Source organism: Scardinius erythrophthalmus (genome assembly GCF_964197995.2).
Source record: "Scardinius erythrophthalmus genome assembly, chromosome: 25".
Classification (NCBI taxonomy): Eukaryota; Metazoa; Chordata; class Actinopteri; order Cypriniformes; family Leuciscidae; genus Scardinius; species Scardinius erythrophthalmus.
The window spans coordinates 14,571,410-14,589,250 of record NC_138245.1 but is presented as its reverse complement, the minus strand read 5'-3'; the positions used below and the strand labels follow the sequence as shown (position 1 = coordinate 14,589,250).

The 17,841-nt window shown below is 36.4% G+C and overlaps 1 protein-coding gene across 1 annotated transcript; it reads right to left on the bottom strand.

Moving 5' to 3' along the window:
• Positions 1–436: 436 nt before the first annotated feature.
• Positions 437–3,642, bottom strand: cUnh6orf120 (chromosome Un C6orf120 homolog). The gene is made up of 2 exons (XM_081358072.1): positions 3,501–3,642; positions 437–1,633 (listed from the first exon to the last, which is right to left on the bottom strand). The coding sequence occupies exon 2, from the start codon at positions 1,593–1,595 to the stop codon at positions 1,035–1,037; it is 561 nt and encodes a 186-aa protein (XP_081214198.1). The 5' UTR covers positions 1,596–1,633; positions 3,501–3,642; the 3' UTR covers positions 437–1,034.
• Positions 3,643–17,841: the final 14,199 nt, after the last annotated feature.

Genomic DNA, 17,841 nt, shown 5'->3' with positions numbered 1-17,841 from the left:
AGAACCTGTCATATTTTTTCAGGATTCGTTGATGAATAAAAAGTTAAAAAGAACAGCATTTTAGAAGGATTTGCAGCCTTGGTGAGCATTAGAGATTTCTTTTAAAACATCTTACCGATCCCAAACTTTTGACCGGCAGTATATATATATATGTATGTGTGTGTGTGTTTGTAAATAGTATTCTAAAATTTATACATAGATTGAGATGAGCATATGTTATACAGGAATCTTCACATTCTAAAATAATATACTTACTGTACATTGTTTCTAAAACAATAATAATGTAGTTATAATATTGTTGATGTGATTTATTCAGAGACACATCTGTATCTAATTATGTATATTCACTGTATTAACAGTGACCAAACCTAAATGACCATTTTTATCTATCTCACTCGTTTGGTATTTTGGAAATGGAAACCCCACCTTGTTATTTGCACAAAAAACACACATATATAACAAAGCTGAACACAATCCTAAGTAATGTTGAACACTGAGAATTTTTCAAAAATAAGTGATTCTTTTATTTGTATCTTACAACTACAGGTGCAGAAGTTTTTTTGCTGTTTATTAGCCAACAGACTCTTCTTTACAATAGGCACAGCCGTACAACCTTCATCACAAGGTGATTTGTGTGATTGCATAGTGCAGTTTAAAACCTAGAATTTACATCCCAAGGTCAGTAAAAGACAAAAAAATGCGCCACACAACTGCTTTTTTTTTAACTCAATCAATAAAATGTCAGAAGAAAACAAATCAGGTCAAAAGAAAGAACCTTGTGTTTAACATGTCAAGTGAAATCAGTTGTGTTGATATGCAAATTATAAATGTTAGTCAAATTAGATGACATATTAAGAAAACTATGGCAGAAATGAACATAATCCTTATAGAATTGTTGAGGCGCCACGCTATATTTAAACAAAACTTCAGACAAAGCATTTCTAATCCTCTGTCAAAAAAAAAATCTGTTTATTTGATCTAAATGGGAAGAATGTTGTGGCAAATGTGATATTTTGCCAGCTGGCACATCAAAATCAGAACAAAATTTCAAGTATGATCTTAAGAATCCCAATTAGAATAGTCCACAGGATGGATTCCTCTTCTTCCATCACATCCTCGGGGCCCTGAGAGTGTTGAGACTGACCAGGAGTCTCATCTGAAGGATAAGAGTTTTTCTCAATTTCCCCTTGTTTCAGTGCTGTCTGGTCGTAAAACACCTTCATCTCAAACTCACTTTCCATGTAGGAGGGATGTCCGTAGATCCCGATCCCGACAGGCCTGAGAAAATCCCCCGGGACGACCACCACATCCTGGCCGCAGGTGGTAGACTGCAGCTTGTAGGAATCAAAGTTTGGCCGCAGCGTCTTGTCAGAGACGTAGAGATCCGCATCCCCTTTAAGGCTTTGCATGTGCAGGATAATGCGTCCTTCGTGGTTGAGACGAAGGTAGCTGTAGTTTCCCGCCCCTATGTGGCCTTGCACGACATGGAGCAGGGCCCATTCTTCTGGCACAGAATGCTCCTCTGAAAGCTGCAGAGAGCCCAGGGCCCGGGAGAGGGCCGCCAACACCAACAAACCACCCCAGCACAGCGCCATGTCACTGCCGCCAGACCCCAGCTACACCTGTAACCTTCCTGCAGTCAAAAAATATATATATTAGTTCAGTATCATCAGGGCCCTGCACAAAAAAAAAAAAAAAATCTTGTACATCAGCTATTGGATTGGATCAAATCATGTAAATAGGTTGTTTAAAAGAAGAAGAAAAAAAGATTCTGAAATCAGATTAGAACGCTAAATCCAATCTGGATTTTGATCTAGATCTAGAACTTCAATATGTGTTTAAAACCTTTTAATAGGAGTGGGATACCTTTGATCTCCAAAAGATTTTTGATTATCCTGATCCCACCAGAAGACTGGATATCAGGAACAAAATTGAATATGCCTTTACAATACACAGTACTTTAAAATAGAATTTATTTATGTGATTTTCAGCATCATTACTCCAGTCTTCAGTGTCACGCGATCCTTCAGAAATCATTCTAATATGCTGATTTATTATCAATGTTGGAAACAGTTTTGCTGCTTAATATTTTTTTTGGAACCTGTGATACTTTTTTTCAGGATTCATTGATGAATAAAAAGTTAAAATGAACAGCATATATTCAAAATTGAAATCTTTTCTAACAATATAAATCTTTACTATCACTTTTTATCAATTTAACATCCTTGCTGTATAAAAGTATCAATTTCTTTGATGAAATCTTTTGAACGGTAGTGTATATTGTTACGAAAGATTTCTATTTGAAATAAATACTGTTATTTTTTAACTTCTGAACGAACTCTTAAAAGTAATTTCTAACAACTGCATCCACCTTCTTGAGGACAAAAAAGTTCTCCATGTAGATTTTGATAATGTTCAAGTTTGGTTTGAAAGGGACTTCTGTGTGTGCAGTGCTTAATACATCGCTACACTACTGACAATGGACCTTTTTCTTGTCTGCAAAATTCCACCAAAATATTGCTAATGTGGCTGCAGCTTTATTGCAAGTATATCTGTTTTTTTTTTGTTATAGGTCAGATGAGGGACCTGACTGTTTAAAAGATTTTGAAAGGGGATGTTTGTATTTTTTTTTTTTGTGCTGTTTTCTGTTGATTATTCAATCTGTTGTTCTTTATATACATTGTGACATATAATCTCACTTAGTTTGTCTCACTAGTGTTCATTTGGTAATCTGGGAAAATATGTTATCTGCATAAGTGTGATTCATTACAATGTTGTTTTGAAAAGCCTTAGAGTGATGCGTTTCCTGTGACATATGACCAAGAGACTTTCACCCCAGAGGCTTTCTGAATCCAAACCTTGCATAATGGTGAACCGGCACCATTTGACACGTCATACATCTCTACTGACTGCTAAAAATATCTCTCTCACTATTTTTAAGCAGCCACACACACACACACACACACACAGCCAATGGCCATGGTCGTGTACTGTCAGTCCTGCCAGAGAAATACGCTTCAAGACCCCATATTCAAATGAAACTGTAAAGACTTATAACCGAATTGTGCAACTTCGTTTCAGGGCGTATGCTAACGTTATGTAGTCTTAAAGTAGATCTCTTGTTTGTCTTTTAGATAGCTTTTGTTTCATGAACAGTCGAAAGTAAAAGCGGAAATTTAAAGATGCCATTTAAAGGTGTATTTGTATATAACAGCGATGTTAAAAATAGACACCCGTGTAGCCTCAGAAGACCTTTTTTAATATATATATAGCCTATATACTTTAGCCTATATAACATAATTTGCACAATGCCATATACTAGCCTATACACTTTCCGTTTCTAAATTAAAACGCCATCTAATTCTTGAAACTTGCACAAAAGAATAAGACAGCTATTCAGCTAGCTGGCTAACAGACCAGTAGTTTCTATGAAACTGAAGCAAAATAACTATTCGTAATTAACACAGGTTCTAACACAGACATGTATTGTTTTGAGTTACCGGTGCATTGTCAAAAATAATCCATGAGGAAGGAGAGTCGGCGTCGTTATGTTTGGAATTTTCTGTTACAGGTGTTGAGTTGACTTCTGCACGTTCTGGGACGTGATGCCATTATAACGCGCCACAGCGCCCTCTGTAGGACAGGGGGACATCAGATCAGGAATGACATACATTACGAAACAGAATAATGATAATAATAATAATAATAGTAATAATAATAAAATTGAGTGGGGAAAATGTGCGAAACCATAAAATTACTGCAGTGTACAGTACAAAATAAAAAATATATATATATAAGAAACCGAATAAAATAAAACACCTTTCAGTATATCAATGAGTGGGGCAGTGTTGAGTAGATTACTTGCAAATTATAGTCCGTTACTGATTCCAAATTACATGACAAAAAATGTAGTTAGCAACATAATCCATACACATAATATAATCTGACTACTTTTTAATTAGGCTACTTGTAGAATATTTTTGACCTACCTCATTTATCACATTGAATAACATGCTGATATAAAAGTAGCCTATATTTCATATTTCACTGGAACTTGGTCTTCATTACATCCATATCGTGTTCAATGTCAATTGTTATTTATTAGTGCATTCAGCTACAACTGTTATTAGAGAGCACTGTCATTTTTGCTACAATCTGCCATGTCAATAAAAAATATGAACAAGAACATGCTGTTTTTTTTAAAACCCATAGAGGCAACAAGATATAAGACCAGGCAGATAGAGGGCTAAAAAAACTACATTAATAAATAATTGATAAACAATTATTTTAATAATATTCATAATGAAGACAATATACTAATATTAATGAAGAGGTCATTTATAACACCATTAAGGTTCTATATAGCACTTTCAAAGCATGGTTCTTTAGGGAACCTTATAAAAGGGTTCTGCTATTGTTACAAGCCGAAGAACCCTAATTTGGCTCTGTTTAGAACCATTTTAATACCGTATTGTTATAATTGCAAAATCTTGAAACACTAGGCTAATTAAAAATAATGAATTGTTGTAATACATTAATTTGACACTGAGGTATAAAAAAAATGTGAATACAAAAGAGACTGAGTCTCGCTGTATCGCTCAGGCTGCACTGCAGTGTCTATTCACAGGTGCGATCCCACTACTGATCGGCACGGGGACTTTGACCTGCTCCGTCTCCGACCTGGGCCGGTTCACCCCTCCTTAGACGACCTGGCGGTCCCGGGCTCCCCCAGGAGCACCATATCGATACCGAACTTAGTGCGGACACCCGATCGACATAGTCCACTGCAACCCAGAACCCCTGAGCTCAAGCGATCCTCCAGCCTCAGCCTCCCAGTACCTTGGATTACAGGCGCGCGCCACTGCACCCGGCGAGAGCTGCGAGAATCAGCGCTGATACTGAATCTAGTGGCTCACAGCGACATCTAGTGCATGAAAATAGATGATTATGTTACAAGAAGGCAGCGTGAATTACAGTTTTTTTTTCAATCGCTAACAAGCGCTTACCCATACTTCAGATACTTTTTCTAAACTCTTAACACAGACTCACACCTACAAAACACAATTGGCCAAATGGTTAATTGTCTTCTCAAAAACACATTTTGTTAAATATATACTAACTCTTCATTTCAAAACAGAAAACACGTTTCTCTGCGCACACACTAACTTTACCAAAACACTGGAAATCTGACTCAAAATGAAATAATTCTGTCAAAGAATAACACTTGTTTTCACTTCACAAGGTACATGCATTCAATCAAAGTACACCAGGTTTCAAAATACTGGCTATTGTTGACATTACAAAAACTGCATAGACTTTTATGTTTCAGTTTTACAGGTATTTGCATGCAAAACGTGCAATCCACCGTTTTACACTAAATTTCTTGGTTGGGAACTGTATGTCCACATGTACAGTACTGTTCACATTCATAAGCATTCCAGTAAAAAGCAAATCAGTTTTTATTCCTTTACTGTTTACTACAGGAGGTACAGTAGAAACACGGTTTGATAGAACAGAAAAAGTTTTACAGTATTGCTTACAGTGAACAAAATATCCATTAAACACACAAGAGCATTGTGAACAAAAATACAACAGCAAAAAAAACCCATAAAATTACTGTATCTAATCTCTGCGATCTTCAGGGTTAGGCCACATGTTTTCATCAAGATCACATCTGATATCATCCAAGGCGATGCACCTGGGATAAAACTGCTTGGTACACTGTAAAAACTAAAGGAGCCTCAAATACCCTGTCGGATACTCAAGGAACTTCAAAATGTAATTTTGGTGCCTCAAAGCTCTTTCTCCTATAGTAGGGTTACTGGAGGAGCATTGACAATCTTTGAGGTTCTTGCTGGAACTTATGGGATCCTTTAAGCACTTTGTATTTAGTTCAGAGGTTCTGGAGTCACCTTTTCATTACCATGAGACCTCGAAGTGCTTTGGGGGAAAATAGAGGAACTTAAATGCGATAAAAGGGTTATTGGAAGATCTTTTAACATTTAAGTGGTTCCTGGAAGATCTCTTATGTTAAAGCCAGCATCTGGAGGAACCCAATGGTTCAGTGAGGCCCGAATTAGATTATTATTCTATTATTATTATTATTATCCTATTATTATTTGATTCAGTTTGATTCAGTATACATACCCAGGTGAAAAAGACGTACTATTAAATGTATTAAAAATGTACTTGAGTGTGTTTTTAGTAGACCTACAATACAAATATACTTTAATGCATTTTTATTATTATTATTATAGGCAAGTTTGATTCAGTATACATACCCAGGTGAAAAAGATGTACTATTAAATGTATTAAAAATGTACTTGAGTGTGTTTTTAGTAGACCTACAATACAAATATTTAATGCATTTTTAATACATTTAACAGTAACCTAGTCTTTTTCACTTGGGTAGCTTACATATATTTAGTATAGGCCTATTTTATTAAGTAATTTAAACCTTAAACAACAACACTAAATAATAATAATATTATATGAAGAAGAAGAAGCAGGAGGAGAAAAGTTTTATTCTGTCACGAAACTGCTGCTATTCCTCTGCTGTCGTCGCTTCAGTGATCCTCGCGCTGCTCGCGCGCAACAAAGCTCAGCTGATCGTCATCAGGAAACTAACGGCTCCTCTCATCAAAGCTTCCGCCGTTTGTTCTGCTCTCCATTACCAGGTTTGTAAACTCGCCAAATAAATATAAATACAGAGTTTACTCACTATATATTTAAACACACACACATATATAAACTAAATTTATTATACATTACTACGTTTTTACAGCGTTTACCACTCGTTTATTGCACAGTATCTGGTATGAAGGTTTTAGCCCCGCGCGGATGCTAACTTCGTTGATCTAATGAACAAATGGAAATGATTGACTTATTGTCTTAGATAGATTTAGTCATTCAATTTAACATATTTTGTACAACTGTCTTCAAATTGCTGATATAGCCTAACTAATTTAGAAAATTCTCCGATTCTTGCGTTTGTTATGAATAACAAAAACAGGTTATAGTTTGGTCTTTTTTTGTTTAGCCTAACTTTACTTACTACAGGTGCCCTCATTCTCTCAAATACCATTTTAAAGCCATTTACTGGTCAATAAATATTATGTTGTGAATAATCAGCTTTGTTCTTTTGTTTTCCCCAGAACAACCATTACATTTCTAAAATAATCTGAACATTTCAGTGGCAACATTGAATTACAGTAAGTTACCTGCACCACATGCTGTACTTTATTACTATGAACTTTCTCTGTGTGCAATTGTATTGTTTGACTGTGTAGCAGCTACTTGTGTTTTTAATCAGTTATTCTCTGAAAATATTTTCTCATGATCTCAAATCTCATTCATGTTACTCAGAAAAATAATATCACAGGTTTGGTTCACAAATAATGCTATGCATTTTTTTCTGATATCTTTATCATTTGCATTTGAATATAAGACATTTTTAACTCTGAATTATAACTTCAAGTTTAGTCTTTTTCGACAAAAAAAAAAAAAAAAGGAAAAAGCTATTATATGGCCTCAGAAGACTTACAACACAACCCAATCTTTTCTGGGACATTTTTGGAGCTTAGCCATTTTTACATAAATTGTTGCATTGAATTGAACTAGACAAGTGTACATAAGAATGGTTTCATGAATGATTTACACATTTGTTGTCTGCTTGTGTTTCATGCAGTGAAATTGAATGGTGACTGGGGTTGCATTATGCCTGAGATCTGCTTTTGGGTTCCACAGACAGAAAGTCAAACAGGTTTGGAACGTCACAAGTCTGAGGAAATTATTTAAATTTCACAACTATCACTTTAATAACATTACTAACTGTAAATTTTGTACTTTGTAGGGATCTCGGTAAGCTGAAATACAAGTTTGAACAAGAATAAAAATCCTCCTGTAGACCTGAAAATCACTGAAGTGCCTGGACCATCCACCAGAGAAGAGGAAAAACAAACGGAAAACGATGCTGTACCTTTTCACTTTTCTAACTCTTTAAGTACCTCACACCAACTTGGTCCCATAGTGACATTTTTGACCACAAACGAAATTGCTGATCGTGTGGATTCTTATTGAAATGACTGGAATTCACCAGTGAACATTCACAGAACAACAGATAATTTTACTGCACCTTAATACTGTTTCCGGGTCGAAGCCTCTACTGCTACTTCCTCTATCTTGTTTCATGAGAATACTCAACAACCATTTATGAACACTGTTGATTCAAGTCACACATTTAAGCTTTTCAAAAGCCATAGTATACATTACAGTCTCCAGTCTAACAGCATCCCAGACTTCAACATTTTATGATTCAAAATAGCTGAATATCTAACCATCTGAGATTTCTGTATAGAGATAAAGGTTACAGCACAATGAGTGTATATTAGCACTTGTTTGTTTTTGGCATCTGATAGAGCTTTTGGACTTGGAAACAGTGATGTCAGACTCACCATCGGACTGAAACACAAATGTTTAAAGTTAAGTAAAGATGGACATTTTTAATTAGTTCAAATGTAATTACATTGATTTATTTCGTGGAACATATGTGTTTCCATGCATTTTGTTGAGATGTCTTTTCTTGTTTATCTATTGTATATACATGGTTGATTATTCATGTTGCTTATGTATTATACTATTTTTTTGTGTATTCATTGATATTAAGCTATAGTTAGCTTTTTTCCCCATGTGCATGGAAGTGTATGTATAAAAATGAATATCAAATATGTAATAAACAATTCTTATTTTGTATTTGGTTCAATTTGTTTATTATAATAGAAGTCAAAGGTAACCATAGTAACAACATGAAATTAAATATTTAAAAAAAATGAAATTTGGTTCCTGGAGGCACCCAAAGTGGTTCCACACAGTGCCTAATATAAGAGTTCCTCAGGAAACTTGTGTGGTTCCTCAGAGAACCGGCCCTTTTTAAAGGGTGCCTAGAGGATCTACAGACGGTTCCGCCGGTGTGGCAAAGTGAAGAACCCCAAAAGGTTCCTCCAGGCACCTTTAATTTTTACAGTGTATGTCGGATCCACCCTTGGAGCCAGCATCCATGGCTTCAAGGAGGGACATCTGATCATGTGGCTGATGGTCATACAGTTAACCTTCCACCTCCACATTACATTTTGTTCAGGTCGTTACATTTGAATCCTGCCTCATCTATGTATATGAATTCATGAGGGGCCTGGTTGGCCTCCAATTCCATAATTCTCAAAACAAAGATTATGTAAATCATGTCATTACTGTATACTATACTGTACTGTGTAGGTTACCTACTTGCAAAGTGCAAAGCTTATAGAACTGGACATTGAATTGAATATACAGTACACTATACCTGGACATATTGTCGTTGTAGCTCCTTGACTCTCTCACTGATATATTGTTTTTGAACTGATATCATTGCAGAAGCAGAGGTTTTTATAAACTTTCATATTGTAAAATATTAGTACAATTTGAAATAACTGATTTCTGTTTAAAAATATGTATCTCATGTAACAAATTGTGTAAAATGTAATTTATTCCTGTGATGAAAAGCTGAATTTTCAGCATCATTACTCCAGGAAGATGCATATGGACTCGAAAAGCTTGTTTCTTCATGACATTGTTCAAAAGCAACACATTTTGCTAGCAATCAAAATTACATTTTGCTAAAATCATGAAATTTACAAAAATGGTAAAAGTTTCATGTAAATGGTAAATACAGTAAATATATGCAGTCCATACTGTATCTAAGGTTTGGAATATTGTTTTTGCTATTGTGGGATGTTGTGTGTTAACATTTGTAAATACTACAAAAACAATCCATAATTTTGTTGGGAGGTATAGATTGTCTGTTAAGAAAATTTAAGCATTATGGAAATGTGTTCACTGACTGCATATTGTGTGAAAACGACAAGAAATGTGTGAATGGTATGGCCACAAAAGACTGATGCTGTGCTAATTGTGTTTAGAGTTTTGAAAATGTGAACACTGGCTGGACAAACGCTTGTTAGCGACTGAAAAAAACTGTAATGGTTAATCAATGAATCATTTGGTACACCTATAGATTTCAATAGATATTGATTCTATATACAGTTTCTATAGAACTTGTTTGCAATTTCTGATATGGAAAACCAAATGTAATGAATTATTTTTACATAAGTGATTTATAGATAATAAAAACCTCCATCATGTTCAAAGTGTGTGAACACGCATGTGTGTGTGTGTGTGTGTGTGTGTGTGTGTGTGTGTGTGTGTGTGTGTGTGTGTGTGTGTGTGTGTGTGTGTGTGTGTGTGTGTGTGTGTGTGAGAGAGAGAGAGAAAGATACAGAGAAATTTGCCATTTGTGCAAATACTGTAAAGAAGAATAGAGTATAAGGGAGAGGAGACAGTCAATGACTGTAAAACATCAGATTGATCAGAGATGCATCAGTAGAAGAGAGACAGACGGCATCAAATACAGCATTTTACATTACAGTATATGTATGCTATGTGATACTGTAAACATGGTAGAGACATGGTAGTTAGATTACTGTAACTCAACCTTCATCTGTAAAGGTCCACTACAGTATATTCAGTCAAATAGTCAAAATCATTTACTGTATTCATTGCCAGCAAACTCTGTTCTAGCACAGAACATCATGGCTGTGCTTCATCACACCTTTTGATAACACACTGGATAGATACTATTACAAACATGGATAAAATTACATAAGTTAGGTTATGCACGTGTATTTTCTAATGTGGCATAGCCTGTATTACTGTAATTAATTCAGCAAAAACGGTGATTTGAAATATGTATCTTGCATTGTTTGCTGTTGAATGAGCTGATTGTTAAAAGTACTTAATTGAAAGAAGATCATACAGTTGTGTTTCTGTGATTAAACCAAATGTTCTCATTACACATTACAATAATCATGTGTTTGAAACAATGATTATGTGGACTGAAAACTTGTGCAACTGACTGAAAGCATTACATCAGGTTTTGAAAGAATGACTAGCTGTGTTACTAGTGTGATCAGTTTGGATTTTTGTACTAAGAGTTTTGAAAATGTACACCTTACTTGTGAAAATAGTACCAAAGCGAATAAAAAAAACTGTAATATAATAGATATTGATTCTATATACAGTTTCTATAGAACTTGTTTGTAATTTCTGATATGGAAAACCAAATGTAATGAATTATTTTTACATAAGTGATTTATAGATAATACTGTAACCTCCATCATGTTCAAAGAGTGTGAACACGCATGTGTGTGTGTGTGTGTGTGTGTGTGTGTGTGTGTGTGTGTGTGTGTGTGTGTGTGTGTGTGTGTGTGTGTGTGTGTGTGTGTGTGTGTGTGTGTGAGAGAGAGAGAGAGAAAGATACAGAGAAATTTGCCATTTGTGCAAATACTGTAAAGAAGAATAGAGTATAAGGGAGAGGAGACAGTCAATGACTGTAAAACATCAGATTGATCAGAGATGCATCAGTTGAAGGGAGACAGACGGCATCAAATACAGCATTTTACATTACAGTATGTATGCTATGTGATACTGTAAACATGGTAGAGACATGGTAGTTAGATTACTGTAACTCAACCTTCATCTGTAAAGGTCCACTACAGTATATTCAGTCAAATAGTCAAAATCATTTACTGTATTCATTGCCAGCAAACTCTGTCCTAGCACAAAACATCATGGCTGTGCTTCATCACACCTTTTGATAACACACTGGATAGATACTATTACAAACATTATGGATAAAATTACATAAGTTAGGTTATGCACGTGTATTTTTCTAATGTGGCATAGCCTGTATTACTGTAATTAATTCAGCAACAACGGTGATTTGAAACATGTATCTTGCATTGTTTGCTGTTGAATGAGCTGATTGTTAAAAGTACTAAATTGAAAGAAGATCATACTGTTGTGTTTCTGTGATTAAACCAAATGTTCTCATTACATATTACAATAATCTTGTGTTTGAAACAATGATTATGTGGACTGAAAACATGTGCAACTGACTGAAAGCATTACATCAGGTTTTGAAAGAATGACTAGCTGTGTTACTAGTGTGATCAGTTTGGATTTTTGTACTAAGAGTTTTGAAAATGTACACCTTACTTGTGAAAATAGTACCAAAGCGAATAAAAAATGTAATATAAGATGTATTAGATTCGGTATCAGCGCTGATTCTCTTATATTAATTGCATTATGAAAGGCAATTACTCTTGTCTTGATGAAAGTAATGTAAAACTTAAATGTAGTTAAACAGCTATTGAGGTTTTGTGTGTGTGTGTGTGTGTGTGTGTGTGTGTGTGTGTGTGTGTGTGTGTGTGTGTGTGTTGTGCTGAATCAACTTGAAGCATGAATTTGAAAACAAATAATTATGAAGAAAATATTAGTAAAAAAAAAAAATCTACCAAGGAGATTATAAAAAGATTTAATTTACGTTGCTTTATTGTAACCTAATCATCTGTTTTCATACACTAGGTGTCGCTGTGAGCCACTAGATTCAGTATCAGCGCTGATTCTCGCAGCTCTCGCCGGGTGCAGTGGCGTGCGCCTGTAATCCAAGATACTGGGAGGCTGAGGCTGGAGGATCGCTTGAGCTCAGGGGTTCTGGGCTGCAGTGGACTATGTCGATCGGGTGTCCGCACTAAGTTCGGTATCGATATGGTGCTCCTGGGGGAGCCCGGTACCACCAGGTCGTCTAAGGAGGGGTGAACCGGTCCAGGTCGGAGACGGAACAGGCCAAAGTCCCCGTGCCGATCAGTAGTGGGATTGCGCCTGTGAATAGACACTGCAGTGCAGCCTGAGCGATACAGCGAGACTCAGTCTTTTGTGTGCAGTTTACCCAGTGTCTAATAAATTTAATTACAACAACTCATTATTTTTAATTATAGGCTGTCAAGATTTTAAATTAGATGTCAATATTTTGCATGTCTAATTATACATAGCCTACTGTATATTTAACAATCGAAAAACAACATCTGTAAATCTATAGGCTACATAGACAATATAGCCTAGCAAATTATTAATTTATTAAACTAAAATCAGTTTGATTAAAAAATAATCTGTTGTGTTCAAATGAATGAGAACAGATGAAGATAAATAATATAATGCTACATTATGAAAGGCTAGATGAAAGATACATCTGTAAAACTTCGGCTATGTGGTTAAATGGTTACTGTGTGATTTTATGTATTGTGTTAAAACAATCTGAGGGCATCAGTTTTTTTTTATACAATTTTGAAGACACTTATTTCTGACAAGAAAAATCTACAAAAGAGATAAAAGCTTCAGTTCACCGTGCTTACGGTAGTCTAACAGTCTGCTTTCATATAGTGCGCTATGAATAAACACTCTTATATTAAATGCATTATGAAAGGTAATTACTCTTGTCTTGATGAAAGTAATGTAAAACTTTAATGTGGTTAAACAGCTTTGTGTGTGTGTGTGTGTGTGTGTGAGTGAGAGAGAGAGAGAGAGAGTTTGTGTGTGTGTGTGTGTGTGTGTGTGTGTGTGTGTGTGTGTGTGTGTGTGTGTGTGTGTGTGTGTGTGTGTGTCTGTTGTGCTAAATCAACTTGAAGCATGAATTTGAAAACAAATAATTATGAAGAAAAATATTCTTTAAAAAAAAAGCTACCAAGGAGATTATATAAAGCTTTAATTAACGTTGCTTTATTGTAACCTAATCATCTGTTTTCATACACTAGGTGTCGCTGTGAGCCACTAGATTCAGTATCAGCGCTGATTCTCGCAGCTCTCGCTGGGTGCAGTGGCGTGTGCCTGTAATCCAAGATACTGGGAGGCTGAGGCTGGAGGATCGCTTGAGCTCAGGGGTTCTGGGCTGCAGTTGACTATGTCGATCGGGTGTCCGCACTAAGTTCGGTATCGATATGGTGCTCCTGGGGGAGCCCGGGATCACCAGGTCGTCTAAGGAGGGGTGAACCGGCCCAGGTCGGAGACGGAGCAGGTCAAAGTCCCCGTGCCGATCAGTAGTGGGATCGCGCCTGTGAATAGACACTGAAGTGCAGCCTGAGCGATACAGCGAGACTCAGTCTTTTGTGTGCACAGCTATACTCAGTGTCAAATAAATGTGATTAATTATAGGCTTTCAAGATTGTAAATTAGATGTCAATATTTTGCATGTAGTCTATAATAATACATATATTTAACAATCGAAAAACAAATTCTGTAAATCTGTACATAACCTAAATGATCCATTTATTAAACTATGAATCAGTTTGATTAAAAAATAATCAGATATGTTAAAATGAATGAGAACAGATGAAGATAAATACTCTTATCATAACCTATATGTGTTATGAATGGCTAGATGAAAGTTATGTCTGGAAATCTCTTATATTAATTGCATTATGAAAGGCAATTACTCTTGTCTTGATGAAAGTAAAACTTAAATGTAGTTAAACAGCTATTGAGGTTTTGTGTCTGTGTGTGTGTGTGTGTGTGTGTGTGTGTGTGTGTGCGTGCGTGCGTGCGTGCGTGTGTGTGTGTGTTGTGCTGAATCAACTTGAAGCATGAATTTGAAAACAAATAATTATGAAGAAAATATTTGTAAAAAAAAAAAAAAAATCTACCAAGCAGATTATAAAAAGATTTAATTTACGTTGCTTTATTGTAACCTAATCATCTGTTTTCATACACTAGGTGTCGCTGTGAGCCACTAGATTCAGTATCAGCGCTGATTCTCGCAGCTCTTGCCGGGTGCAGTGGCGCGCGCCTGTAATCCAAGATACTGGGAGGCTGAGGCTGGAGGATCGCTTGAGCTCAGGGGTTCTGGGCTGCAGTGGACTATGTCGATCGGGTGTCCGCACTAAGTTCGGTGTCGATATGGTGCTCCTGGGGGAGCCCGGGATCACCAGGTTGCCTAAGGAGGGGTGAACCGGCCCAGGTTGGAGACGGAGCAGGTCAAAGTCCCCGTGCCGATCAATAGTGGGATCGCGCCTGTGAATAGACACTGAAGTGCAGCCTGAGCGATACAACGAGACTCAGTCTTTTGTGTGCACAGTTTACCCAGTGTCTAATAAATTTAATTACAACAACTCATTATTTTTATTTATAGGCTGTCAAGATTTTAAATTAGATGTCAATATTTTGCATGTCTAATTATACATAGCCTACTGTATATTTAAGAATCGAAAAACAACATCTGGAAATCTATAGGCTACATAGCCAATATAGCCTAGCAAATTATTAATTTATTAAACTAAAATCAGTTTGATTAAAAAATAATCTGTTGTGTTCAAATGAATGAGAACAGATGAAGATAAATAATATAATGCTACATTATGAAAGGCTAGATGAAAGATACATCTGTAAAACTTCGGCTATGTGGTTAAATGGTTACTGTGTGATTTTATGTATTGTGTTAAAACAATCTGAGGGCATCAGTTTTTTTTTATACAATTTTGAAGACACTTATTTCTGACAAGAAAAATCTACAAAAGAGATAAAAGCTTCAGTTCACCATGCTTACGGTAGTCTAACAGTCTGCTTTCATATAGTGCGCTATGAATAAACACTCTTATATTAAATGCATTATGAAAGGTAATTACTCTTGTCTTGATGAAAGTAATGTAAAACTTTAATGTGGTTAAACAGCTTTTTTGTGTGTGTGTGTGTGTGTGTGTGTGTGTGTGTGTGTGTGTGTGTGTGTGTGTGTGTCTGTTGTGCTAAATCAACTTGAAGCATGAATTTGAAAACAAATAATTATGAAGAAAAATATTCTTTAAAAAAAAAGCTACCAAGGAGATTATATAAAGCTTTAATTTACGTTGCTTTATTGTAACCTAATCATCTGTTTTCATACACTAGGTGTCGCTGTGAGCCACTAGATTCAGTATCAGCGCTGATTCTCGCAGCTCTCGCCGGGTGCAGTGGCGTGTGCCTGTAATCCAAGGTACTGGGAGGCTGAGGCTGGAGGATCGCTTGAGCTCAGGGGTTCTGGGCTGCAGTGGACTATGTCGATCAAGTGTCCGCACTAAGTTCGGTATCGATATGGTGCTCCTGGGGGAGCCCGGGATCACCAGGTCGTCTAAGGAGGGGTGAACCGGCCCAGGTCGGAGACGGAGCAGGTCAAAGTCCCTGTGCCGATCAGTAGTGGGATCGCACCTGAGAATAGACACTGAAGTGCAGCCTGAGCGATACAGCGAGACTCAGTCTTTTGTGTGCACAGCTATACTCAGTGTCAAATAAATGTGATTAATTATAGGCTTTCAAGATTGTAAATTAGATGTCAATATTTTGCATTTAGTCTATAATAATACATATATTTTACAATCGAAAAACAAATTCTGTAAATCTGTACATAACCTAAATGATCCATTTATTAAACTATGAATCAGTTTGATTAAAAAATAATCAGATATGTTAAAATGAATGAGAACAGATGAAGATAAATACTCTTATCATAACCTATATGTGTTATGAACGGCTAGATGAAAGTTATGTCTGGAAATCTATTATATTAATTGCATTATGAAAGGCAATTACTCTTGTCTTGATGAAAGTAAAACTTAAATGTAGTTAAACAGCTATTGAGGTTTTGTGTCTGTGTGTGTGTGTGTGTGTGTGTGTGTGTGTGTGTGTGTGTGTGTGTGTGTGCGTGCGTGCGTGCGTGTGTGTGTGTTGTGCTGAATCAACTTGAAGCATGAATTTGAAAACAAATAATTATGAAGAAAATATTCGTAAAAAAGAAAAAAAAAATCTACCAAGGAGATTATAAAAATATTTAATTTACGCTGCTTTATTGTAACCTAATCATCTGTTTTCATACACTAGGTGTCGCTGTGAGCCACTAGATTCAGTATCAGCGCTGATTCTCGCAGCTCTCGCCGGGTGCAGTGGCGCGCGCCTGTAATCCAAGATACTGGGAGGCTGAGGCTGGAGGATCGCTTGAGCTCAGGGGTTCTGGGCTGCAGTGGACTATGTCGATTGGGTGTCTGCATTAAGTTCGGTATCGATATGGTGCTCCTGGGGGAGCCTGGGATCACCAGGTCATCTAAGGAGGGGTGAACCGGCCCAGGTCGGAGACGGAGCAGGTCAAAGTCCCCGTGCCGATCAATAGTGGGATCGCGCTTGTGAATAGACACTGCAGTGCAGCCTGAGTGATACAGCGAGACTCAGTCTTTTGTGTACACAGCTATACTCAGTGTCAAATAAATGTGATTAATTATAGGCTTTCAAGATTGTAAATTAGATGTCAATATTTTGCATTTAGCCTATAATAATACATATATTTAACAATCAAAAAACAAATTCTGTAAATCTATACATAACCTAAATGATCCATTTATTAAACTATGAATCAGTTTGATTAAAAAAATAATCAGATATGTTAAAATGAATGAGAACAGATGAAGATAAATACTCTTATCATAACCTATATGTGTTATGAATGGCTAGATGAAAGTTATGTCTGGAAATCTCTTATATTAATTGCATTATGAAAGGCAATTACTCTTGTCTTGATGAAAGTAAAACTTAAATGTAGTTAAACAGCTATTGAGGTTTTGTGTGTGTGTGTGTGTGTGTGTGTGCGTGCGTGCGTGCGTGCGTGTGTGCGTGCGTGTGTGCGTGTGTGTGTGTGTTGTGCTGAATCAACTTGAAGCATGAATTTGAAAACAAATAATTATGAAGAAAATATTTGTAAAAAAAAATCTACCAAGGAGATTATAAAAAGATTTAATTTACGTTGCTTTATTGTAACCTAATCATCTGTTTTCATACACTAGGTGTCGCTGTGAGCCACTAGATTCAGTATCAGCGCTGATTCTCACAGCTCTCGCCGGGTGCAGTGGCGTGTGCCTGTAATCCAAGATACTGGGAGGCTGAGGCTGGAGGATCGCTTGA

Bases quoted from the DNA above. Each gene is read 5' to 3' on its own strand.
- cUnh6orf120 (XM_081358072.1), bottom strand. From the start codon at position 1,595: ATGGCGCTGTGCTGGGGTGGTTTGTTGGTGTTGGCGGCCCTCTCCCGG.